At 46.0% G+C, this 18,778-nt stretch overlaps 1 protein-coding gene across 6 annotated transcripts in view; it reads right to left on the reverse strand.

The window, feature by feature from the left end:
* ptprua (protein tyrosine phosphatase receptor type Ua) overlaps nt 1-18,778 on the reverse strand; it is a 165,672-nt gene that overhangs the window by 45,122 nt on the left and 101,772 nt on the right. For all 6 annotated transcript variants that reach the window (XM_068576270.1, XM_068576268.1, XM_068576269.1 and 3 more), the window contains exons 5-10: nt 17,714-17,829; nt 13,893-14,064; nt 12,746-13,039; nt 7,322-7,642; nt 4,844-4,953; nt 1,643-1,844 (exon numbers count right to left, since the gene is read on the reverse strand). In XM_068576270.1, the coding sequence (XP_068432371.1) occupies nt 1,643-1,844; nt 4,844-4,953; nt 7,322-7,642; nt 12,746-13,039; nt 13,893-14,064; nt 17,714-17,829 (1,215 nt within the window). The remainder of the gene's footprint in view (nt 1-1,642; nt 1,845-4,843; nt 4,954-7,321; nt 7,643-12,745; nt 13,040-13,892; nt 14,065-17,713; nt 17,830-18,778) is intronic.

Here is an 18,778-nt window from a genome sequence, read left to right on the forward strand (position 1 = left end):
CTTACTTCCCCCCCCCGCCCCCCCTTCTCTTGAATACATTACTTCTTGTTTTACATCAGCAATATCATCCTTCACATTTTAACAACCCTCTACGACCACATCTATTCTCCCTGTGTGCCTCTCGGGTAGTTGGAGGCCCGGGTGTGAAGCGGCTCCACTCCAAAAATAGCTGCACAGGTCGAAAGACAGCGCAGGAAATAAAACATTCGAAAGTGCACAATTTAATGAGCTGAGTTTGTGCACAAAGCCCCTCCCCCTCTCTGCCCGGCCGCGGCCGGAGCGAGGTCTCCAGCTGCAGTCGTGGTTTAACGACACGACGCTCTGACGTGCTGGCACTACTTTTTCCTGCTCCGGTTAACATCGGCCGAGACCGCGATCGTTAAGCCCCACGGGATTTGAACCCGCCATGATGGACAGTGGGACCAACGCCGCACGGGGAGGGTTCAAGACTACAATAGCTTTAATGCAGCGCTCGGCCAGCACAACTGAATCAATCCTCCGCACAGAAACATCCCCTGCATGCAGATAGCGTTGCCGCCGTTAGAATCGAATGTGTCAGCCGTCATCCTAACAACCAAAACACAGCCACCGGCCACGGCTGGAGCTTTCGCAGCAAAAGAACGTCAAACTATTTCTGCCACCGAGACACAAAAGTCAAAAGCCACACGGCTTTTAGAGATTCTTCGGGCGAATATGAACAAAGGTTGATTTAAACTTTTGAACAACACGACAAAAAAAAAAAAAAAAAAAAAAAATCTGAATGGCATCGGCTCAGGTTGCAACGTGTTTGAGGAAATTGGAGAAAGTGACGCCTGCTGACCCGTTTGGGGAGTCTATTTTTCTCAGCGATATTCTGGATGGTTTTCAGGAAACAATCCAAAATCATCCCCACACGCAATTTAGAGGCATGCATTTATTTTTGGGGGAAAAAAACATCACACTCGCATGTGATGTCTCATCTGAGTAAACAGAATTAACGAAACAGCTCACAGGTTCCCATTTGCGGGAGAGAGCGTTCCACACTCCCCACGGACACACTTTACAGACCAATCTCAAGATCCATACCGGCAACCTTTTTTCACTCCCAAACACAAGATTCTCTATTTTCTGAGCCGCCGCAAAACTTTGAATGGTAAACATTCGACATCGCAGTGATGTCGGAGGAGCAAAGCTGTTATCGCCCAAACCATTCAAGCTTAACATTTGTAGCTCCCTATAATACAGGTCTGCTGTCGTCAAACAAAAGCACACGAGAAATCTGTTTGGCTGAGGGGAAAATGAAGATAATTGGTATAATTTAAAAGTATACGTGTAATTTAATCAAAAGCTTTTCAAAAGAGGGGAATTACAAGTCATTACTTAGCCTTTTTCGCTTTTGTCTGCGAAAGCTACAAACATACTTTTTTTGTTGGGGAAACTGGTTATTTTTTCTTCAAAGTGGCGCTCTCGCGATTACTGAATTCAGCATTATCAGCATGCACTATAGGCATGGAAGAGCAGTCATTATTGGAGTATTACCATTCACGACCAACGGTTCACCTTACTCCAACCTCGACCTCATCAGCACTCACAGAGACACACACACACACACACACACGTACCTAAACATTGCCACATTCAACAAAACCGTGTCGGGTCTCACCGGAGATGTTGGTTGTGATCTCGGTGAGCGCCGTCTGGCCGAAGCCCTTGGCGGTCCGGGCTCGGACTGACACCAGGTAGGTGGTTCCGGGATGCAGGCCGGAGAACATGTGGTAGGTCTCGTTCTTCATCTTGGACACCGTGCGGCGAGGACCCGGCACGTTAATGCCCGGGTCTGACGACTCGATGCTCTGGTAGCTGATCTGGAAACGGGAGGGAGGGAGGGGGGGAAGATGACGCTTGGTTGAAACAAACTTTTAAACGGCCGTGCCAGCGACCACGGAGGAGATGCGCCTCATCCAAATATATTCGGTTCATTGCGAAACAAATTAAGACGAGCCGCCCACACTCGAGGTAATCAATGTGAAACGCTGATGACCTCACGACGCTACCGGGAGAACATTGATTTATTAATGGACCAACAGGCCGACCTTTGCCTTAACTATCGCTCTCAAAAGAAAGACGCATCGCAAACTCTTGAGTCTCTGGAAATGAACAAACTTTCAAAAGTACCATTTTTTTGGGGGGCTTCCACTGTAGGATGTTCAAATTAGTGCTCAAATTAGATCGTAGTAAGTGTTCCCTAATTTAAACCATAGTTAAGTCTGAACAAATCCTTCTGCACAAGCCTGTGGACTATCCTAATGTGCTTCACGCCGCCGCTAGCTTATTATTCACACTACCTGAAAGACTGAATTTAGATGGCATTTTATTTAAAAGCTCTTTCCCAAGAAACGCCTCTCAATTAATTTTAAAATGTCGTTTCACAGCGGCGAGCTAATACATCTTATGCTGCGGTTAGCCTCTGATAATCAGACTCTGGTAGATTCTGTGTCATGTCCTCGTTCTACAGCAGCGCCGGCCTGATTTAACATGTATTCCAGGATTAGTTGATGAATTAAAGCTTGGGGGGGTGGGAAGAAGAAAAAAAAACAAGCACTAAAAATGACAAGTATGAATGAAGACCGGCATGATGTTATTGCTTTTTTGTTGCCATTTGACGAACGCGTTTAAGTCCGTAAATCAAGATTCATAAAACTGAGTAAATCAGCCCGGCTGCTGGTGGAATTGCCCATTCGTCATTCTTGGCTGCACTTCGGCGTGGCGGTTCACTCCGCAGTGCGACCTTCGAGCGAGAAAGTTCCTCGGTTTGAACTCGACTTTTTTGAGAAAAAAAAAAATTATGTCGACCTTTTTCTGTCTCCTGCTAAAATTCACTCCAACAGTCCAGAGACATGGACCGTCGGTCAGCGGGAGCTGGAAACCACAAGTGAAGGAGAGCAAATGTGTTGCTCTATGTATGCTTGTTCGGCCTGTGATGTACGAGCAAACTCCCCAGGATGCGCCCCTCCCATTTACCCAATGCATGCTGGGATAGGCGTCAGCCCCCAATGACTCTAAACACGATAAGCGGTTGTTGGTTTTTATAGATGTGTTATCGATTAAACCTCCAGAGGTTCTACAGGACATGACTTAGATGATTACTCTTCAATGTTTTAACTCTTCCGTTCAAACAAACTTAACTTTGTCTATTTTTTCTCGGGTAAGACCAAGACCTTCATGCAATGTTGACAAAGTCAACCTGATAGGATGCATGTTCTGGACATTAGAGTCAGACCGCAGTATCGGCATGGCTGACCCATTTTAGCTCGTCACAGATGTGTCGTACTGAGGTATACATGATACTGAGGCAGATTTTGACCGTATTAACGGTCAATATATCTTTATATATCTTTATTTACAGTATACTGTCTTGAATCTTCTATTGGACATACAGTATGTGCCTTTGACTTCATCTGGTCGGATTGAAAATACAATTGGAGCCCATACCACAAAAAAAAAGGACTGGCGCATATTTTTTCGGAACGGAGTGATGATAACACTAAGATTGAGCATTTGTCATTGTTCTTTTCTGAGGTTTTGTTTGAAGTATCAAATGACACTCGGCTATTATATAATGGATCATCAGAGCTACGAAACACTCTGCGTTTGTGTGTCTATTTTAACACAAATAAACAGCTCTGCCTACCGTGGTGCAGGATAAGTCCTTATGGTTGAGGGTTGGCCAACAAAATGTCTCATTCCTGCACCCGCACTATACATTTTATAAGAATTAAATTTGCTTCGGCAAAGAGACAATTCTATTGCACAATAATTTATTGGCGATTGCAGTGCAATTGCATGCAAAATGGAAGAGCGTTAGGTGCAAATGTGGCTGATCAAACACAGGCACAGCAGCATAAACACAGCAGTAAAGGTGGAAACGAGCTGACAGTTAGAGAACTGTAAATTAACGCCACAGTTAATATCCGCAAAGTCGGCTGTTCTGGGTGAATAAACATGGACTGCACCTCAAGTCAAACGTGTGCATATTCTGTGAGGTGAAAATCCGGAAGTTATTTTTGTCTGAGTAAAAAAAAACAACACTCGTAGTGTATTTTGAAGTGGCTCAGCTTTACTGACTGGCTGACCGGTCAAGAGTAAGAGCAGATGCCAGTACGACAGCTGCTCAGAGCAGTAATATTTGGAGGTTGGCGATGAGGGCTCCTCATCTGTATGCAGAGCAATGTTACGGCACCACTCAATTCCTTGCCGAGTTCCTCGGCTTCCAGGCTTCTTCTGCGTGGGAACGGAAACCAGTTTCTCCTCCCCATCAGGCGGCCATGTGTGAAGCGAGAGTGGGTCTTCACATCTCCTTACAGAAAACGCTCCAAAGCCCATACTACAAAGGTCTATGGTTGATATGGGGCCATCAATAATTAATTAGAAACATTTAAAATTGCCCCCTTGTGAAGGCATCTCTTAGGCAAATAAGTAATTAGAGTGGTTGTCCCCCATGTAATTACAGCCCGAAGTCTGTGCCTCAGCTTCATTACCATATGAACATGTACAGTAAATCCCATGAACTGTGAAAAGTGGGTCCTCCACACTCGAGTGGCTCAGGCTCATGTGTGCTACCAGCGTTTGGGCAGGAACCAGAAAAAGCACGCCCGGGGGAAATCAAGGAGGGGGGGGGGGAGGAGGGCGGAGGTCTTTAAAGTGAGCCGAGGACACTTTTCCCTTGATTTCAGTCATCGTCATAATGAAGGAGGCAGAGTAAAACAGATGTTGGCGCGGGGAAAACAACACCCTCCACCTGAAGAGGATTAATGCGTGACGTGAAGGCGGCAGCGGCGTTCGCGACTGACACTGGGCGTCCTACCTCGTACTGCGTGATGAGACCGTTGGGCTCTACGGGCTCCTCCCACTTGAGGAAGATCATGTCATCGAGCGGGGTGAAGGTCAAGGACTCTGAAGCGATGCCGCCAGGAACTACAGCAGAAGAGGTGGGAGAGAGACACAAACACAACCTCCTCTGAAACCAGGGCTCCGCTCGGGTCTCAAGTTAATGGACTCCTGCGCGGCGATACCAGGGGGGTCAAAACATTTTTGACAGAGCGAAAAGGCACATGGCCGAGGAGGGATGGAGGAGGAGGGAAAAGAGGGAATAGGGAGACGGAGCAGAAGGAAGGTGATGAAAGGGAACGGTGGACCGGCTTGCTTTCAGCCCTCAGGATGAATTGAGATTCTGGCGTCTACTGTCTGATAACAGAGCACCGTGTCTTGGAGCATGACAGTCAATTTTTCTTCCTTAGCACCTCACTGACAGAAAGACGGCAAAGTAATCCAACCTGTGAACTGGCTGAGTACCTCTCTGCATGTTTGGGCTTAATGAGATGCATTTCCCTAAAAGCAGAAGCTACTTTCTCTTTTTTTTTTTTTTTTTTTGTTGGTGGCAAAGTGCTGGACGGTTTACTAAATTCGGGGGAATAAATTATCATTCACTGGGGACCGCTGGCTCCGGTGCCCCTGTGGTAGCACTTGGTGAAAAGATCCCCGCGGCATTAATGAGTATTAAGAGAGCTCTCACGCTGAGAGAGTAGTCTTAACTAATATGTGACTAAGCCTGATAGTTTTGTGCAGGAAAGTGAAAACACACAGTTGCTCTTCTGAAGGGATTCCAAAAATAAACCCGGCTGCATCTATTTTGAGTGAGTCACATTTCCATTTTAAAATGGAGGAATTCAGGAAGACACAGGAAATGAAAGCTAATGCAATATACCGCCCGGAATAAAGTGAGACGCCCTCAGTCTGAAAAACTACCGCTGCACAATGTCTCCTCTCGGTGAAAGACATACGCCTTTTTCTATGTTTTTGTAAAGTGGGCCTTTGTTGGTGTTGTTATTTGTATTTTAATGTCCTGATAGTAAGGTTGCTTTTACTTTTTCAAACTCTCCCGGGGACAAATTAGCTTCACGCTGCTTTACATACATACACTACAAACTAATTGCCTATTGCTTGAACATCGGCGTATGTTTTAATTCCAATGCCGTCCATTGTTATTCCTTTAAGCAAGGTAGTGGAGAGCTCTCACTGCTGGGACTGAATTATGCAACGCTCCTCTCCCTCAACATCAAACTTCTCTGACCTGTCTGTTTGCCAATCCGAAGCCGGAGCTGTGGAAGGCAAAGCACGCCGCGAGAAAAATCCTGCGGCATCCATGAAGCCTTTTCACAGCCGACTCTGCTTCCTAGAAGCAGCGGAGAGCCGGCATAAGCAAACTGCCTCGCCAGTGTTTGATTGTTTGAGCCCGTGTGAAACAGGCAGGACGAGCTGTCACCGGCTGCGGCTCAATTACTGTAGATGTAGAGGGCGATGGCGGCGCTCCTTGTGAGAGGGGGATTGGGGATTGTCAAAACTGTCAGACTGGCATTCAGCGGCTCAAAAGCAAAACATCCCATTGGTGCAGACACACAAAATATCAAGAGGGGACAATCACTGCTTCTTTTTTTTTTTTTTAAAGACGTGTTTTTTACATGTCACTTCCTAAACCAGCCAAATCTAATGAGTAAAAAAAATACCAAGCTACATTCTGTATGTCATTCAATTTATGTAAATTCATTTAATCCTGTTTGCGATAAAGTAATGTGTAGGTGTACATAATTAAGTATTTTTCCTTCTTCTTATATCCTCCATTGCTTGTTATTTTAAAGTGAAGCGGTGAAATTGAAAGAAAAACAATATTACATGTTTAAGCCGATGCTAAAATGCATTATGATGATGAAATACATTTTAAAAAATGCTGCCAATTTCATATCATAGCCGTCCTTCCCACTCACTCTCTCCGCTGGGTCAAGAATCTTTCTGAGTGGCATTCAATTACATTGAAAAGTCTCGCTTATGCTACACAACAAAGCGTGTTTGACCTTCTGTACTTCCCCTCTGTGGGAATTTACATTAGAATGTGCCTAATCTGCTGATGTACACAGGAAAATATTAATACAAAGATAAGCAAAAGCATTTTTTACCATTTTGCTACCGGCCACAGCTTGTGCTGATTAATGTTCCACTGGTTTCCATTTAAAAGGCTGATCTTCCATTTAGCTATGCTGATCCAGCTTATTTTGTGAGTCAATATTTGTCCTGTTTTTTTTTTCCCCTGCTGGTAAAAGCATGGATTTGTCAAAGCAATGTACAATAGTTATCTGAGCATGAGGGAGCGAGCAAAGAAGGCTAGAAATACAAGAACTTCTGCAGCCAGAGTTGAGAAACTATGACAATAAAGAGCTTCAGTACACACACAAAAACATCCTTTTGTCCCGACCACTGCTCACTGGGTGAAACAAAACCGCCCACTCACTGTCTTCCTCCGTCTGGAAGGTGACCTCTCTGCTCTCCTTCTTCCCTTCCGGGTTGGCCAGGGCCAGCCGGACGTGGACGGCGCGGAAGGGCGGCAGGTCTCTCAGGGTGAAGTGAGAGGTGTTGCGCTCCACGGACAGGCACTCTCGGACGGTGGCGTTGTTGCCGCCGCTGCCCCCCGTCGGCATGGAGTAGCGGTAGCACAGGGACAAGGAGTAGGTGTGACAGCGGGTGAGGTTGTAGCCCAGCGGCTCCCACTGAAGGGCCAGCTGCCGGGGCTGGATCTCTGCAGCCGTCAGACCCCGCAAGGCACGCATGGGCTCTGAGAGGGACAGGAGGCAGAAAACCGTGTCAATAAAGTGGCAAACAGTGAGCTCATGTTCACCAGCGGCTGCGGAGGGAACCAAGGGGAGCACAGGAAAAGAATAAAATAACGTTAAACACTGTGGAGAGGAAAAAGTTCACTGAAAACGTGTTTTTCCTCAGTAAGTAAAGACACAAACCCAAAGATACTTTTGGACAAATCGGGTCAATATAGAAGTTGCAGGTCAAAAAATGCTAGTTTTTCAGGATCGATACATTTCACATCTGCTGATGTGTATTCTACATTTCTTTCTTATATGTTGTGTTTTTATTTTTTTATGGTTTATTTAGCCGTACACATTGTGAAAAGAGTACAAGCAATATTAAAAGAAAAGACGGGGTTTGGGTGAAGTGAAACGGTCTGTGAGACTGATATATCCGGACGGGTGCAGTCTGCATTCATGCAAGTGTTGCACCATCAATCAATCTACACTCCACCCCTTCTCAGCTTTGACAGGAAGAACAAATCCACAGATTTGAGCGATCCTTTTCTGGGTATACGCTCCCATCATCCTGCAGGTAGAGGAGGAGTGTGAGCATGTCCAGATATCCAGACAGAGCCTGTTGAGCTGGTTCAGACTTCTAATCAGGATGCCTCTTGATTCTTCCTCTTGGAGGAGTTCTGGGACGGTCCAATTGGGAGCAGACCCAGGGGAGAGCCGGAGCCAGAGCATGCCGAAGGGACGACATACACCAATCCAGCCTGAGACCACCTTCGGATCTGCCAAGAGGACGTGACTGGGGAGACAGATGTCTGGCTACGTTGCAGCCACTAGACGTCGACACCAAAATAAAATGGATGGATGGGAGCCCGTGATCAATTTATTTCAAGCAGCAGGAACGATTCTCTGTTGTAGCACAACTTTGAGATTTGACAAGACGAGCATGTTTTTTCTCCAGGAATCCTACCCGCTGCAGCTTGAGAAGAGAAACACGGATGGGGGAAAAGGAGACAGCAACTGTTGCGGCCGACTTTGCAAACTTACACTACAAGGTTACAGAAGGGTAAATCAATAGAAACGCATATAAACTGCCTGGGGAAGCGGCGCACAACAACGAAACTCTACATTTCCATCTCTCCGGACATGAAGGAGGTGCAGTTGGAGAGCAGGGCGCCTTTGCGCCTTGGCAGAAAATCATTTGTGAAGCCTAATTACTACTGTCATGTGTGACAGCTGCGATTGCGGTTGTCCATGTCCCTGTTATGCAAATTGTACAGTTTCCAGCACACGGGGGGGGGGGGGGGGGGTTGTTCCCTTCCTGAAGTCTGGCCTGGATCTTCAAGTGCGCTGCTGAGACCTGCGATAAACCAGGAGGAGGGCCGTGCCGTCAGTGTGGCAACAGGCTGGCAGTGCAGAGCTGCGGACCCCTGAGGGGCCCGGGAATAAGAGGGTACAAGGCTACAGCCCTGCTGCCTCACTAAACATAGATCAGAAACGGTTGCGTGTGAATATGAAGCAATGTCACGGAGGAGACATCAGTTCTGAGGGGACAGACACGAGGCCGAGGAGGGAATGTCCTTGCTGATGTGAAAGACGTTGGCTCTTTCCCGAAAGGGTGAAACAGGAGTTCGGCTGATTTGAGTCTCCACAGCAGATACTGGCGCAGGCTTGAAGCCTTTACCAGGAAATAGTATCAATCAATCATACAGTAACAATGTCAATTTGAACAAATGATATCATATCCATCAAGTCAATGTGGCATGAGAAAAACTGGCTTGATGTCAGATTTTTGGGGTCTTTTTTTTCAGAATCAGCCCTGTATATACATTCTCATCCTGCTTTAACCAGGTCTGCCACCAGGGACCCGCTGTCTGGATGCTCACTTTTCTGCTCAAGACACCATTACTCATCATTACAGCGGCATCGCAGCGAGCTCTGTCCTCTCCTCTCCACCAGCCGGTCCACCAGCAGTCCTACCCCAAACTGACATTCAGCTTGATTAGCCTAATCAGACGGATTAGCCAGAGGCAGAGGGAGGCCGGAGAAGAGATGAGTGGGGAAGAGGATGGGGGAGGGAGGGGGGTAAGAAGAGGAAAAAGATGAATGAGGGACAGTCCCTATGGGTCTGCACATTTCATCTCATGCTCCTCATCTCTTAACAGCTGCCCCAGTGAGCTGCCACTGAGGCCTGTCCCTCCTGCCAGGAGATATGTTGGAATTATGATGGACTATCAGTGCACACCCTGATACTTACCACGGAAACCACAAGAGCTTTGGACTACTGACGTGCATATTGCGAATGACTTTCTGCAAGAATCGCTTTTTTTGAAATGTACGAAATAATTTTGGTTTAGCCATGAAAAAAATACAACTTGCAATAGTCGTATGTCCTTTTGGCGATAGGTATTTGTTTGCATGTCATTCACTGAAGCACCACACAGCATCTTTGGTCTGCAAGATACATTTATATTTTAAAACATAGCAGTCAACTGCATATGCATGTAGAGAAGAGCCACGCCTCGCAAACCCTCTAGACTGCGTCTCAAGCTCTGCCTGTTTGATGAATAAATCGCTTGTGTTTGAGGGAGAAAGCGTCAAATCTGCGCTCGACTAACCAGCAGCGCCGGAGCCGCATTGTGTGTTTTGTGTCTCTGTTGTCTCGACGCCATTAACCGTTTGCTATGGGAGAACACCGCACTGTCTTTGAGAGTAGGTATCATTGTCGACATTCTTGGCATTGCACATGGTTGTTTCCATGAAAAGAGATGGACAGTTTATTAAGCTAATAAACCTATTGAAGCATTGAGACGAATGCACTTCAAGAAAAAAACTTGCCAATTTTCCATTGAGGCCATTTCCTATGAAAAACTGAAATGTTGGCCATCATCATTCATTTGAAACATGCAGATGTTACATAAACATGTACTTGAGAGACAGAAGGCATTCATGCTGAATTACTTTAGCGGCATATCTGCATTCATCTGCAGGGTCATCCTCTCCGAAAACGAATCACTTTCTGACCTCGCCGCTTTCAATTTGAACAATTATTTCCCTGACATATAACCATATATGAGAGAACATGAGTCGATTAACTTGTCACAAAGCGACGCACCGTCTATTTACAGATGAGATGAGCAAAGCATCATCGACCCTTGACCGGTGTCTTCAAAATAAATTGCAAGCCCGCATCATCCATTGTTGAGCCGTGCCGGCCTGAACAATGGCCCACGGGACGGCGATCCTTTGCACCGGTATGCATGAAATGTCAGACTGAAAGACTGCCCGTAAAATAGGAGTCACTGTGCTAAAAGAAATGTCTCTTTGTGGCACATTAGGAAGACAAATTCATCCAGAGTGTTGTGTGTCACAGGGTTCTTGCTGTCTGCTGCCCCCCCCCCCCGCCCTCAGGGATGAAGCTTCACATCTGAGCCGTGGGAGTTGACAGGAGGTGGGCGAGAGGAAGACGCTGACGAGAGCGGATCAAAGAGTGTGGCAGGTGACAGGGGTGTCATGCCGTCTACTTGATGGAGCGGCAGCGCGTCTTTTTCCACCCGGGCGAGCGGCTGAAAACACAGATGAGCGGCGGCGAGAGGATCCTCTGCCCGCGAGACGCGAGGACCTCGGCGCTAAACGGGCTCTTGAGCTAAACTTTCCTCCGCCCGCCGGGTTCAAGACACATCATTAACCCGGAGGGCGTGGCGCTTCAGATACAAATCTTCACACGTTGTCTGTTGTTTTTGTTTTTTTTCTCCTTTTCATGCAACTCCAAACAAATCCTTGTCGCGCATGTAAATGACTGTAGATGACAGCCAGCGCACCTTTTGTTCTCCGTGGCTGCAGGCAAACTACACCTTGTGAAGCGAGGCGTCAAAATAGTTTGACGGCGCTCCCAGCTGCCGCTCACAACTCGGGTGGATCTCAGAGCATCCGAGCAGGAACAGACCGTGTTCGCTGCAGGAGCAACCAGATGGTCTTCTGTTTGTTGTTTTGCAGTGTTCCTTTGCGTTCCTCGGTTTGCGACACACTAAAATACAGTTGCATTTAGGGATGTTACATAATTAGCATTAAGCTCATTACTTGATTAGGCAGTCAACTATGAAAGATTCTCGATACAACATTCAGAGCGTTAATACAGCATTGCACACTACACGCTCTGTGAAGACATGGTGGCGTGATGTCTGAACCAAGTCGCTCTCCCTCTGTGTGTGTTGTAATCCAAGTTTCTCTGTGCTTTGAGTGCATCGTCCGGCCGGCCTGCACGCGAGCATGACCCACTGTTAGCCATGTGGGGCTCGAGATAAGCTCTGTATTTGGTATTTATTTTCATAGACAACCAATCATGTTGTACAGAACAGACATACATTCAAAACTTCCACGAGTGCACAACAACACAAAATCTCACTCGTCTAAAACCAAGAAAGACACATTTATTAATCCTTTAAACCTGGACACAGGCCGCCGCGCAAAAGCAGATCCACTTCTTGCCTTCTTAATATTCCAAATTAAAGCCCTAGACATAGACACGTAAATATTTACTCGTAGCAAATTCACTAAGAGCATTTGGCTAAAAGGAAACGCAATAAAATAGCTTACAGCTTAGGTTATCCGGCAATTTGGCTCGACAGACTGCCAGAAGCTGCTCTGGGTCAACAGGATCCCGGTAGTTGGTCCTTTAATTGAAAAAGTGCTGCTATGGGAACAAATTTGGTCGAAATAGTTTTGATGGAAAACATTTTCTTCTTGCACCTGGTGCGTCGCGACCTTTCCAAGACAACGAGTGCTACACGTAGCACGTGTGTGAATGTGGAGTTGCTGTCAAGACGTTAGAGCATTTAAAAATTAGCATTAAACAAAAAGTACAGCTGGATAATGTTTGTTTCGCGTGTATCATGTCGTATCGACAACTGACCTACTAAAGTTTTAAATGTATTCATCCATCAATAGAGCCATGCGGGTTGCACAAATGTATTGGAGAGGTGCAGAAAGCTAACATTGCTTCCTTTTAGTATTTCCCGCCCGGACTAAACACGATCAGGTTTTTGCCGCTGCAGTCCTCAACTTGCTTTGGGCGCCATGAGCAGTTCCTGTTTGCGCCGTTGTCCGTGCTCGACCTGCCTCACCTGCACACTTGGTCCTGCTGGTCAGGGGGGGTCCGGGCGCCCCCGTGCCCCCCTCCCCGGGCCGGGTGAGCAGGACGCTGATGCGGTACTCCGTGTCCGGCTCCAGATGCCAGATCTTGTAGGTGAGTGAGCCCACGCCGTGGGTCTCCGTCCACGTGGACTGGCTGGCCCGGTACTGGATCTCCCGCCGAATGACCGGTCCGTCCCCCACGATGGAGTTGGTGTTGAGCTGGATGATCAGATAGGTGGGGCCTGCCCGCAGGAGCTGAGGGGGAGCGATCGGTGTGGGGGGCACTGCAATGAAGAATGCCTCGTCATCATTCTGTATATATATTATCCTGAAGTTTGGGGTATTTTATATATGACTGACTTTACTTCAAAACAACAGAAGTATATAGATAAAAGGCCACCCTTTAAAATAGTAATGAAAAGCAGTGAAACATTGGTATTTTCTGCAGAAAAGCGCAAAGTCATGCCAGCAAAGGAGAAGTCAAGGATTTATGTCATTGATTTTTTTTTCTCTTTTTTTGTTTTATAGTTTCAATAACATTATTTCTGCTCTGTTGGAGCACTGAGTCATAAAAATCCTTTCATCACATTAAGTATATAAGAGAGACAGAGAGAGAGAGAGAGAGAGAGAGAGAGAGAGAGAGAGAGAGAGAGAGAGCGAGAGACCTCCTGAATGCTGTAAATTCTTAATTTTTATTCTAATGAAGCAGAATGAGAGCTTATTTGCATCAATAATTACATACCTAATTAGGTCCTCTCTGCCCATAAAAAACTGCCTTGATGGATAACATGACCCTTATCAACTTGATGAACATCACATTAATTCATCTCATAATGTAATATGTGAGCAAAGAGAGGGTCGACTGATACACAGTGACTACCCCCAGTATTTTATGGCATTATTTATGAGACGATGAAACAAGAAACATTGTCCGTGGTTTACTTAATGGGCTGGTTTAGTGTTTTCCAAACATGATTGATAGCTAATGGATTACAATACGTCATTATTACGTTCAGTTATTATATGACAGTGACTTATTCGATTAACACTTTGTCAGGCCGGTCAGCTGGAAAGAGGGCACGAGTCTCATCTGCAGGAACGGCTTCAATGGGCCACATCTCGCTCCGCCTAGCTTACCTCTGACAATGAGTTCTCCAAAGTTGGAGACGGCGGCGCCGCGGGGGGACAGGGTGATGCAGCGGTAAAGGTCCTGCTCCCCCCGCTGCGCCTCCACGTGGAAGGACGCCATCAGCCGCTTGTGGCTCAGCCTGGACAGCTGGGACGTGTCCAGCACCACGCTGTTCCTCCGCTGACATCCGCCGCGGAGAGAGAAAAGCAGCAGTGAGCGACCGAACCACCACACACATGTTTACCTGCAGTCTATCCGAGCGATTCAAAATGGGCAGCGGACCGAGACAAAAGACAAAAGGAGGGTTGGAATCAGCCGCCAGCGAGGGGCAAGATAATAAATGCTTGATAAATGTCAGGCGGTAACAATGGTGTTGACGCCGGCGAGCCCGCTGACACGGTGCCTCCTGGGTTGCCGGTCCCAGCACGGGGCCTTGAGCTGACAGCTCCTCACCGCGGCCATGCTAATGTGTCAGCGCTCCGGGCGCGCTGAGAATTGGCTCAACCGGCGGAACATGAGGCCATCGCTCGCAAACGAGCCGTTCCAGGTGCGGGCGGCAATATATGCGGCTCCCTTCGCAGAATAAGCAGATTATTATGTAAACTGTCGCCGTCTTCTATTTTTTTTTCCTTTTCGAGTAAGTGGGTTTGACATCTGCATGTTTTAATTGGTTTAGGAGGATAGGGGTGAAAACGCAGCGCGATGAGAAAATGTGCCCGGTGCTACTGCCCCAAGCTACAGATTCAAACTCGTTTTAACTGCGTATCAATATAATATGTCTCTTCTTACATTCATATCATGTTTGCTTGTTGGTTTTTTTTTTTTTTTTTTTTGTGTGTTTTCTCTACTTTTCATTTCAAAGTGACCCTTCGGAGTACCGGGTTCGTATTTTGAAATTTTTCGCATGCCAAAAAAAACAACTACCCAACATTAAAAAGAAAAAAATCCACCTGCAGGCTTTTAAAACAAGTGAATGCTTCCATTAGCCGAGTCTCCAGCTCCTCCTGACTGGCAGCGCGCCCCCGCATCCCATCGCTACGAAGAGCTTGGACTCGCAGACGTTTGAGAAACGCACGCGGCATCCGAGACGGCCGCCGGCGGGCCGGGCCAGAGGACAGCCGAGGAAATATGAGGCTAATCGTTTAAGAAGCATTATGCTAACTATGTGTTTGGACTCCCGTGAATAGGAAAACTTTCCAGTGGAGGTGAGCGGCTTCAGACCGGTCCACAGGACCGCCCCCCCCGCAAAAAAAACCAGGAGATCAAAGAGAAAGCAGCAATTAGCAGACTCGGTCCTGATGATCAAACGCACCCCAAACAACAAATGAGGGAACAGGAGGCGGTAATGGGTTGTGATATAGCTCTATTTTCTGCTGTTACCAGGTTTTTTTTCTTCTTCTTTTAATGAGAAATGTAGAGAGGAGCTGAAGAGAGTGTTGACTTAGGAGAAGTTCGCTGCAGCATACAGTCAGGTTACACAAGACAAGCCGTGTATTGTTTGTTTGCATTTTCTTTCTGTGAGTGCGTGTGCGTGCGCGTGCGCGGCTCAGTCAACAAAGTCGCAAACTCTGAAACTGATACACAAAAATTGTCTCTTTTCACATGCCGATGATCTTCAAAGGCTTCAATTCGGAGATGAGAGAGGGGTGTGTGAAATGAAATCGGGTGGAAACACAAGGGATGGATCACCAAGTATGCTGAGATCTCATTTGCAAAGCGCCTTCTCCCTGCTGCCGTCATTTCAAAAGCACTTAGATGTGCAGGCTTCAAGGCCAGAGGAGAAGAGTGGAGGCATTCAGGGATGGATTTTTGAAGACTAATATTAGCTCATTTTCAAACTAGGAGAATTGAAACTATCTTCGGTTTGTGCTTGAGAGAAATGACTTTAGGGGCTTTTTGGTAAACTAAATGCCACCACAATCAAAGAGCGACAAAAACTGAGGCGCACACTTAATAATCACCCAAACACTCAAATGACTCATTTCCCTGCTCAGCTATTTTGAGACAAACTTGCTATTTTTTGTAAGATTACAAAATTACAGTCTTGTCACTGGTGTTGTGCTGATGGTTGAGATAAGGACTCCCATACCACTGTAAACAGGCCTTGTCAAGGTCCAGGAGAGGACTTTTAACAATAATACAGACACAGTGTTGTACTTCCATTAAGTTTAGGGACTTGCGGAGGACAGATTTTAAAATAAAAACAGAAACGTATGGAGCAAAAGGTGAGATTTCATGACTTGTAGTCCTGCACCCGTGATGTAACTCACACGTATTTTCTTTCAGTCTGAATCACTCCACGCTTGGTAAAAGCCGACAGCTTTCAAACTGAAAATCGTGTTATGCAGGTGTTCAATTAAAATGTTGTTGTGGCCAAGATATGTCACAATAATGATTATTTCAGAGCTGCCAAAACTCCCTCGCGGCGTCTAGACATCTTTCAATCAAAATGTGGCGCGACTGTTCCCAAAAAATTTCCAGGAAATCTACAAAAGAAATGAATGAATGCTTCCATGCATTGCTGCTGCTGCTGCTGCTGCTATGTGCACAGGAGGAGTTGGTTATACGAGATAAACAGCTGGTGGGGCTAATTCTTCAGTTCGGGGCCATCAAATCAGTGCAGGAGAAGAGAAAAACAAGATTAAATACAAATAAACATTTCATGACCACTACAACAAAATGACAATGAAGTGTGAAAAAGAGAGTCCCTGTGTGTGTGTGTGTGTGTGTGTGTGTGTGTTGACAGACTGTAGATATACAACACAGCCCTCAGCTCATCATTTACTTGTCTGCGCTCAGGTGTAGTTAACCTTTAAAAACCAATCCCGCCCTCGAGGGGGAAAAGACTGAGCGATTGTTTTGTAAAAGTGTAAATAGTAGCTTGTTTTATGAAGAAGAAGAAAAAGTCCAAAACTGCTGTATTTAGATGTATTGAACGCCAGAACTAATATGGAGGTAAAATATATGGTTTGGTACATGAGAAAACCCAAATGTCACACAGATGTGTGCAATGCAAATGTGACCTCGCTTGAATGTTCTCTGTACTAAACCCTCTGTAACGCTGCTCTGCTTCACTTTATTAAAGTCAAGCTTGGCAGAGAGAATGTTCACATATTGTGCTATGATTTGGGGCGAGATGTGGACCTTACAGCTGCTTCATTTCAAAGACATAATCCTCCTGAAACCTTTTCATTTTTGCTACGTGTCATCTTCATTCATGGCCAACAGCAAAAGCCGCTGGTTTGTTGGCAAACCAGTAACATATAGACTCTCAAAATCTCACATGAAGCCTTTTATTATAACACCAAACTTATTCCAATCGCCCTAGTGGTTGCAGAAATGCAGCCTTTTTCAGTTTGGGTATGCAATTTTCGAGCAGAGGCCTAAAAAGAGGTTGGTTTTCTCAACTAAACTAGAATTTAAACGCTGACAGCTGAGCGTAAACTCTACTGAATTGTCTTTGTTAGCGGTGTGGACGTCACAATGCACGGCGCTCTACAATGCACGGCGCTCTAGGTGCCGGTTTAGCCTCTACATTCTCCGGACTGGTTTGGACTCGGCTCATGTAAACAGCGGCTTGCATAAGACTTAAACGGGCGTGCGGCCAGCAGCCGTGCATGCAAACTCCTGGAAGCTGTCGTTGATAACACCGTCAAGGAAGCCAAATACAAAGTATTCCTCCTCTTGCCGTGTGTTGGCTCTTCTTCCTACAATCCCGTTCTATTATCCAGGTGCCGGGGATGTTTGATTTGACTGCTTCAGCAACGGTGATATCTATATATAGATTTTTTTTTAAAAAGACAGACACCCACACACGTGTTGTTCTCACCTCCAGCAGGAAGGGCTCCGCCTCCGAAACTTTGCCCGTGGCGACACACTGGAATGAGGCATTCTGCCCGGCGTTCACCTCCACGTCACCCAGCCGAGAGAAATGAGGCACCTTGTCTGTTGGAAGGAGGACACACACGCTGATGAAAGTGGCACATCTGGAGCCGAGCGTCAGCGCCTCGATATATTAAACACACGGATGTGAAATCGGGATGTATTTGGAGGCTACACACCCACGCCGGGGTACATCCACACAGACAGGAATAAGCACACATGGCAGAGTCATGTATTATGAACATATTATATAACCATAACCCCCGAAATACTCTGCTGGATATTGAATATTTCAATAAACATACTTTATTGATTTTAAAAGTGTCAACTAAAGCTGCTTTTGGAGCCACGTAGAATCATCTCACGCCCATTGGCAGAAGCTTTCACTTATATAAAGTCAAACACAGATCACGTGGCTGCATATGAGACGAAATAACTCATCCGGACAGACATTTTTGGAGATTACAGCCAGACAAACGCAGACATTCAGACATTCAGTTTGACAGAGAAAGAGTCGCCTACGATCACAGAGACGATGTTCTTCTGCAGCATCACATCTTGTACTCATTTACACATTTATTAGGATTCTTCTGTATCTAGAATATGTATTACATCATTATTTAACGCCCTATCAAGAACACAAGTATATCCCTTTTTCTGTGTTCCTCACAGTGACGTATTACTCAACATCAAATGTGAATGAAACATGAAACAGGGAAAAAAAACTGAGATGCAAACAAAGGCTGATTTAACCAGGTGATTAAATGTGGCTGAACATGCTTATTATACAAGATAATTAATATGTGTGTTGAAATGCATGTGTATTGTGATGATCAAATAGCATACCCCGCAGTCCGTGAGTTAGGTACAGACATTTGTTTACTGTAATGTGTGAAACACCAATAAATCAACTGTGTCGTCATTTATTTCAACACGTTTCCTTCGATACGTTGAGTCTTCCTCACTAAACACAGTGTAATAAACTGGTGCACTGCATTGCCTTCCTCATAAA

The sequence above is a fragment of the Clinocottus analis genome, unplaced genomic scaffold (genome assembly GCF_023055335.1).
Source record: "Clinocottus analis isolate CAN_PGR_092001 unplaced genomic scaffold, fCliAna1.0.p SCAF_14, whole genome shotgun sequence".
Lineage (NCBI taxonomy): Eukaryota > Metazoa > Chordata > Actinopteri > Perciformes > Cottidae > Clinocottus > Clinocottus analis.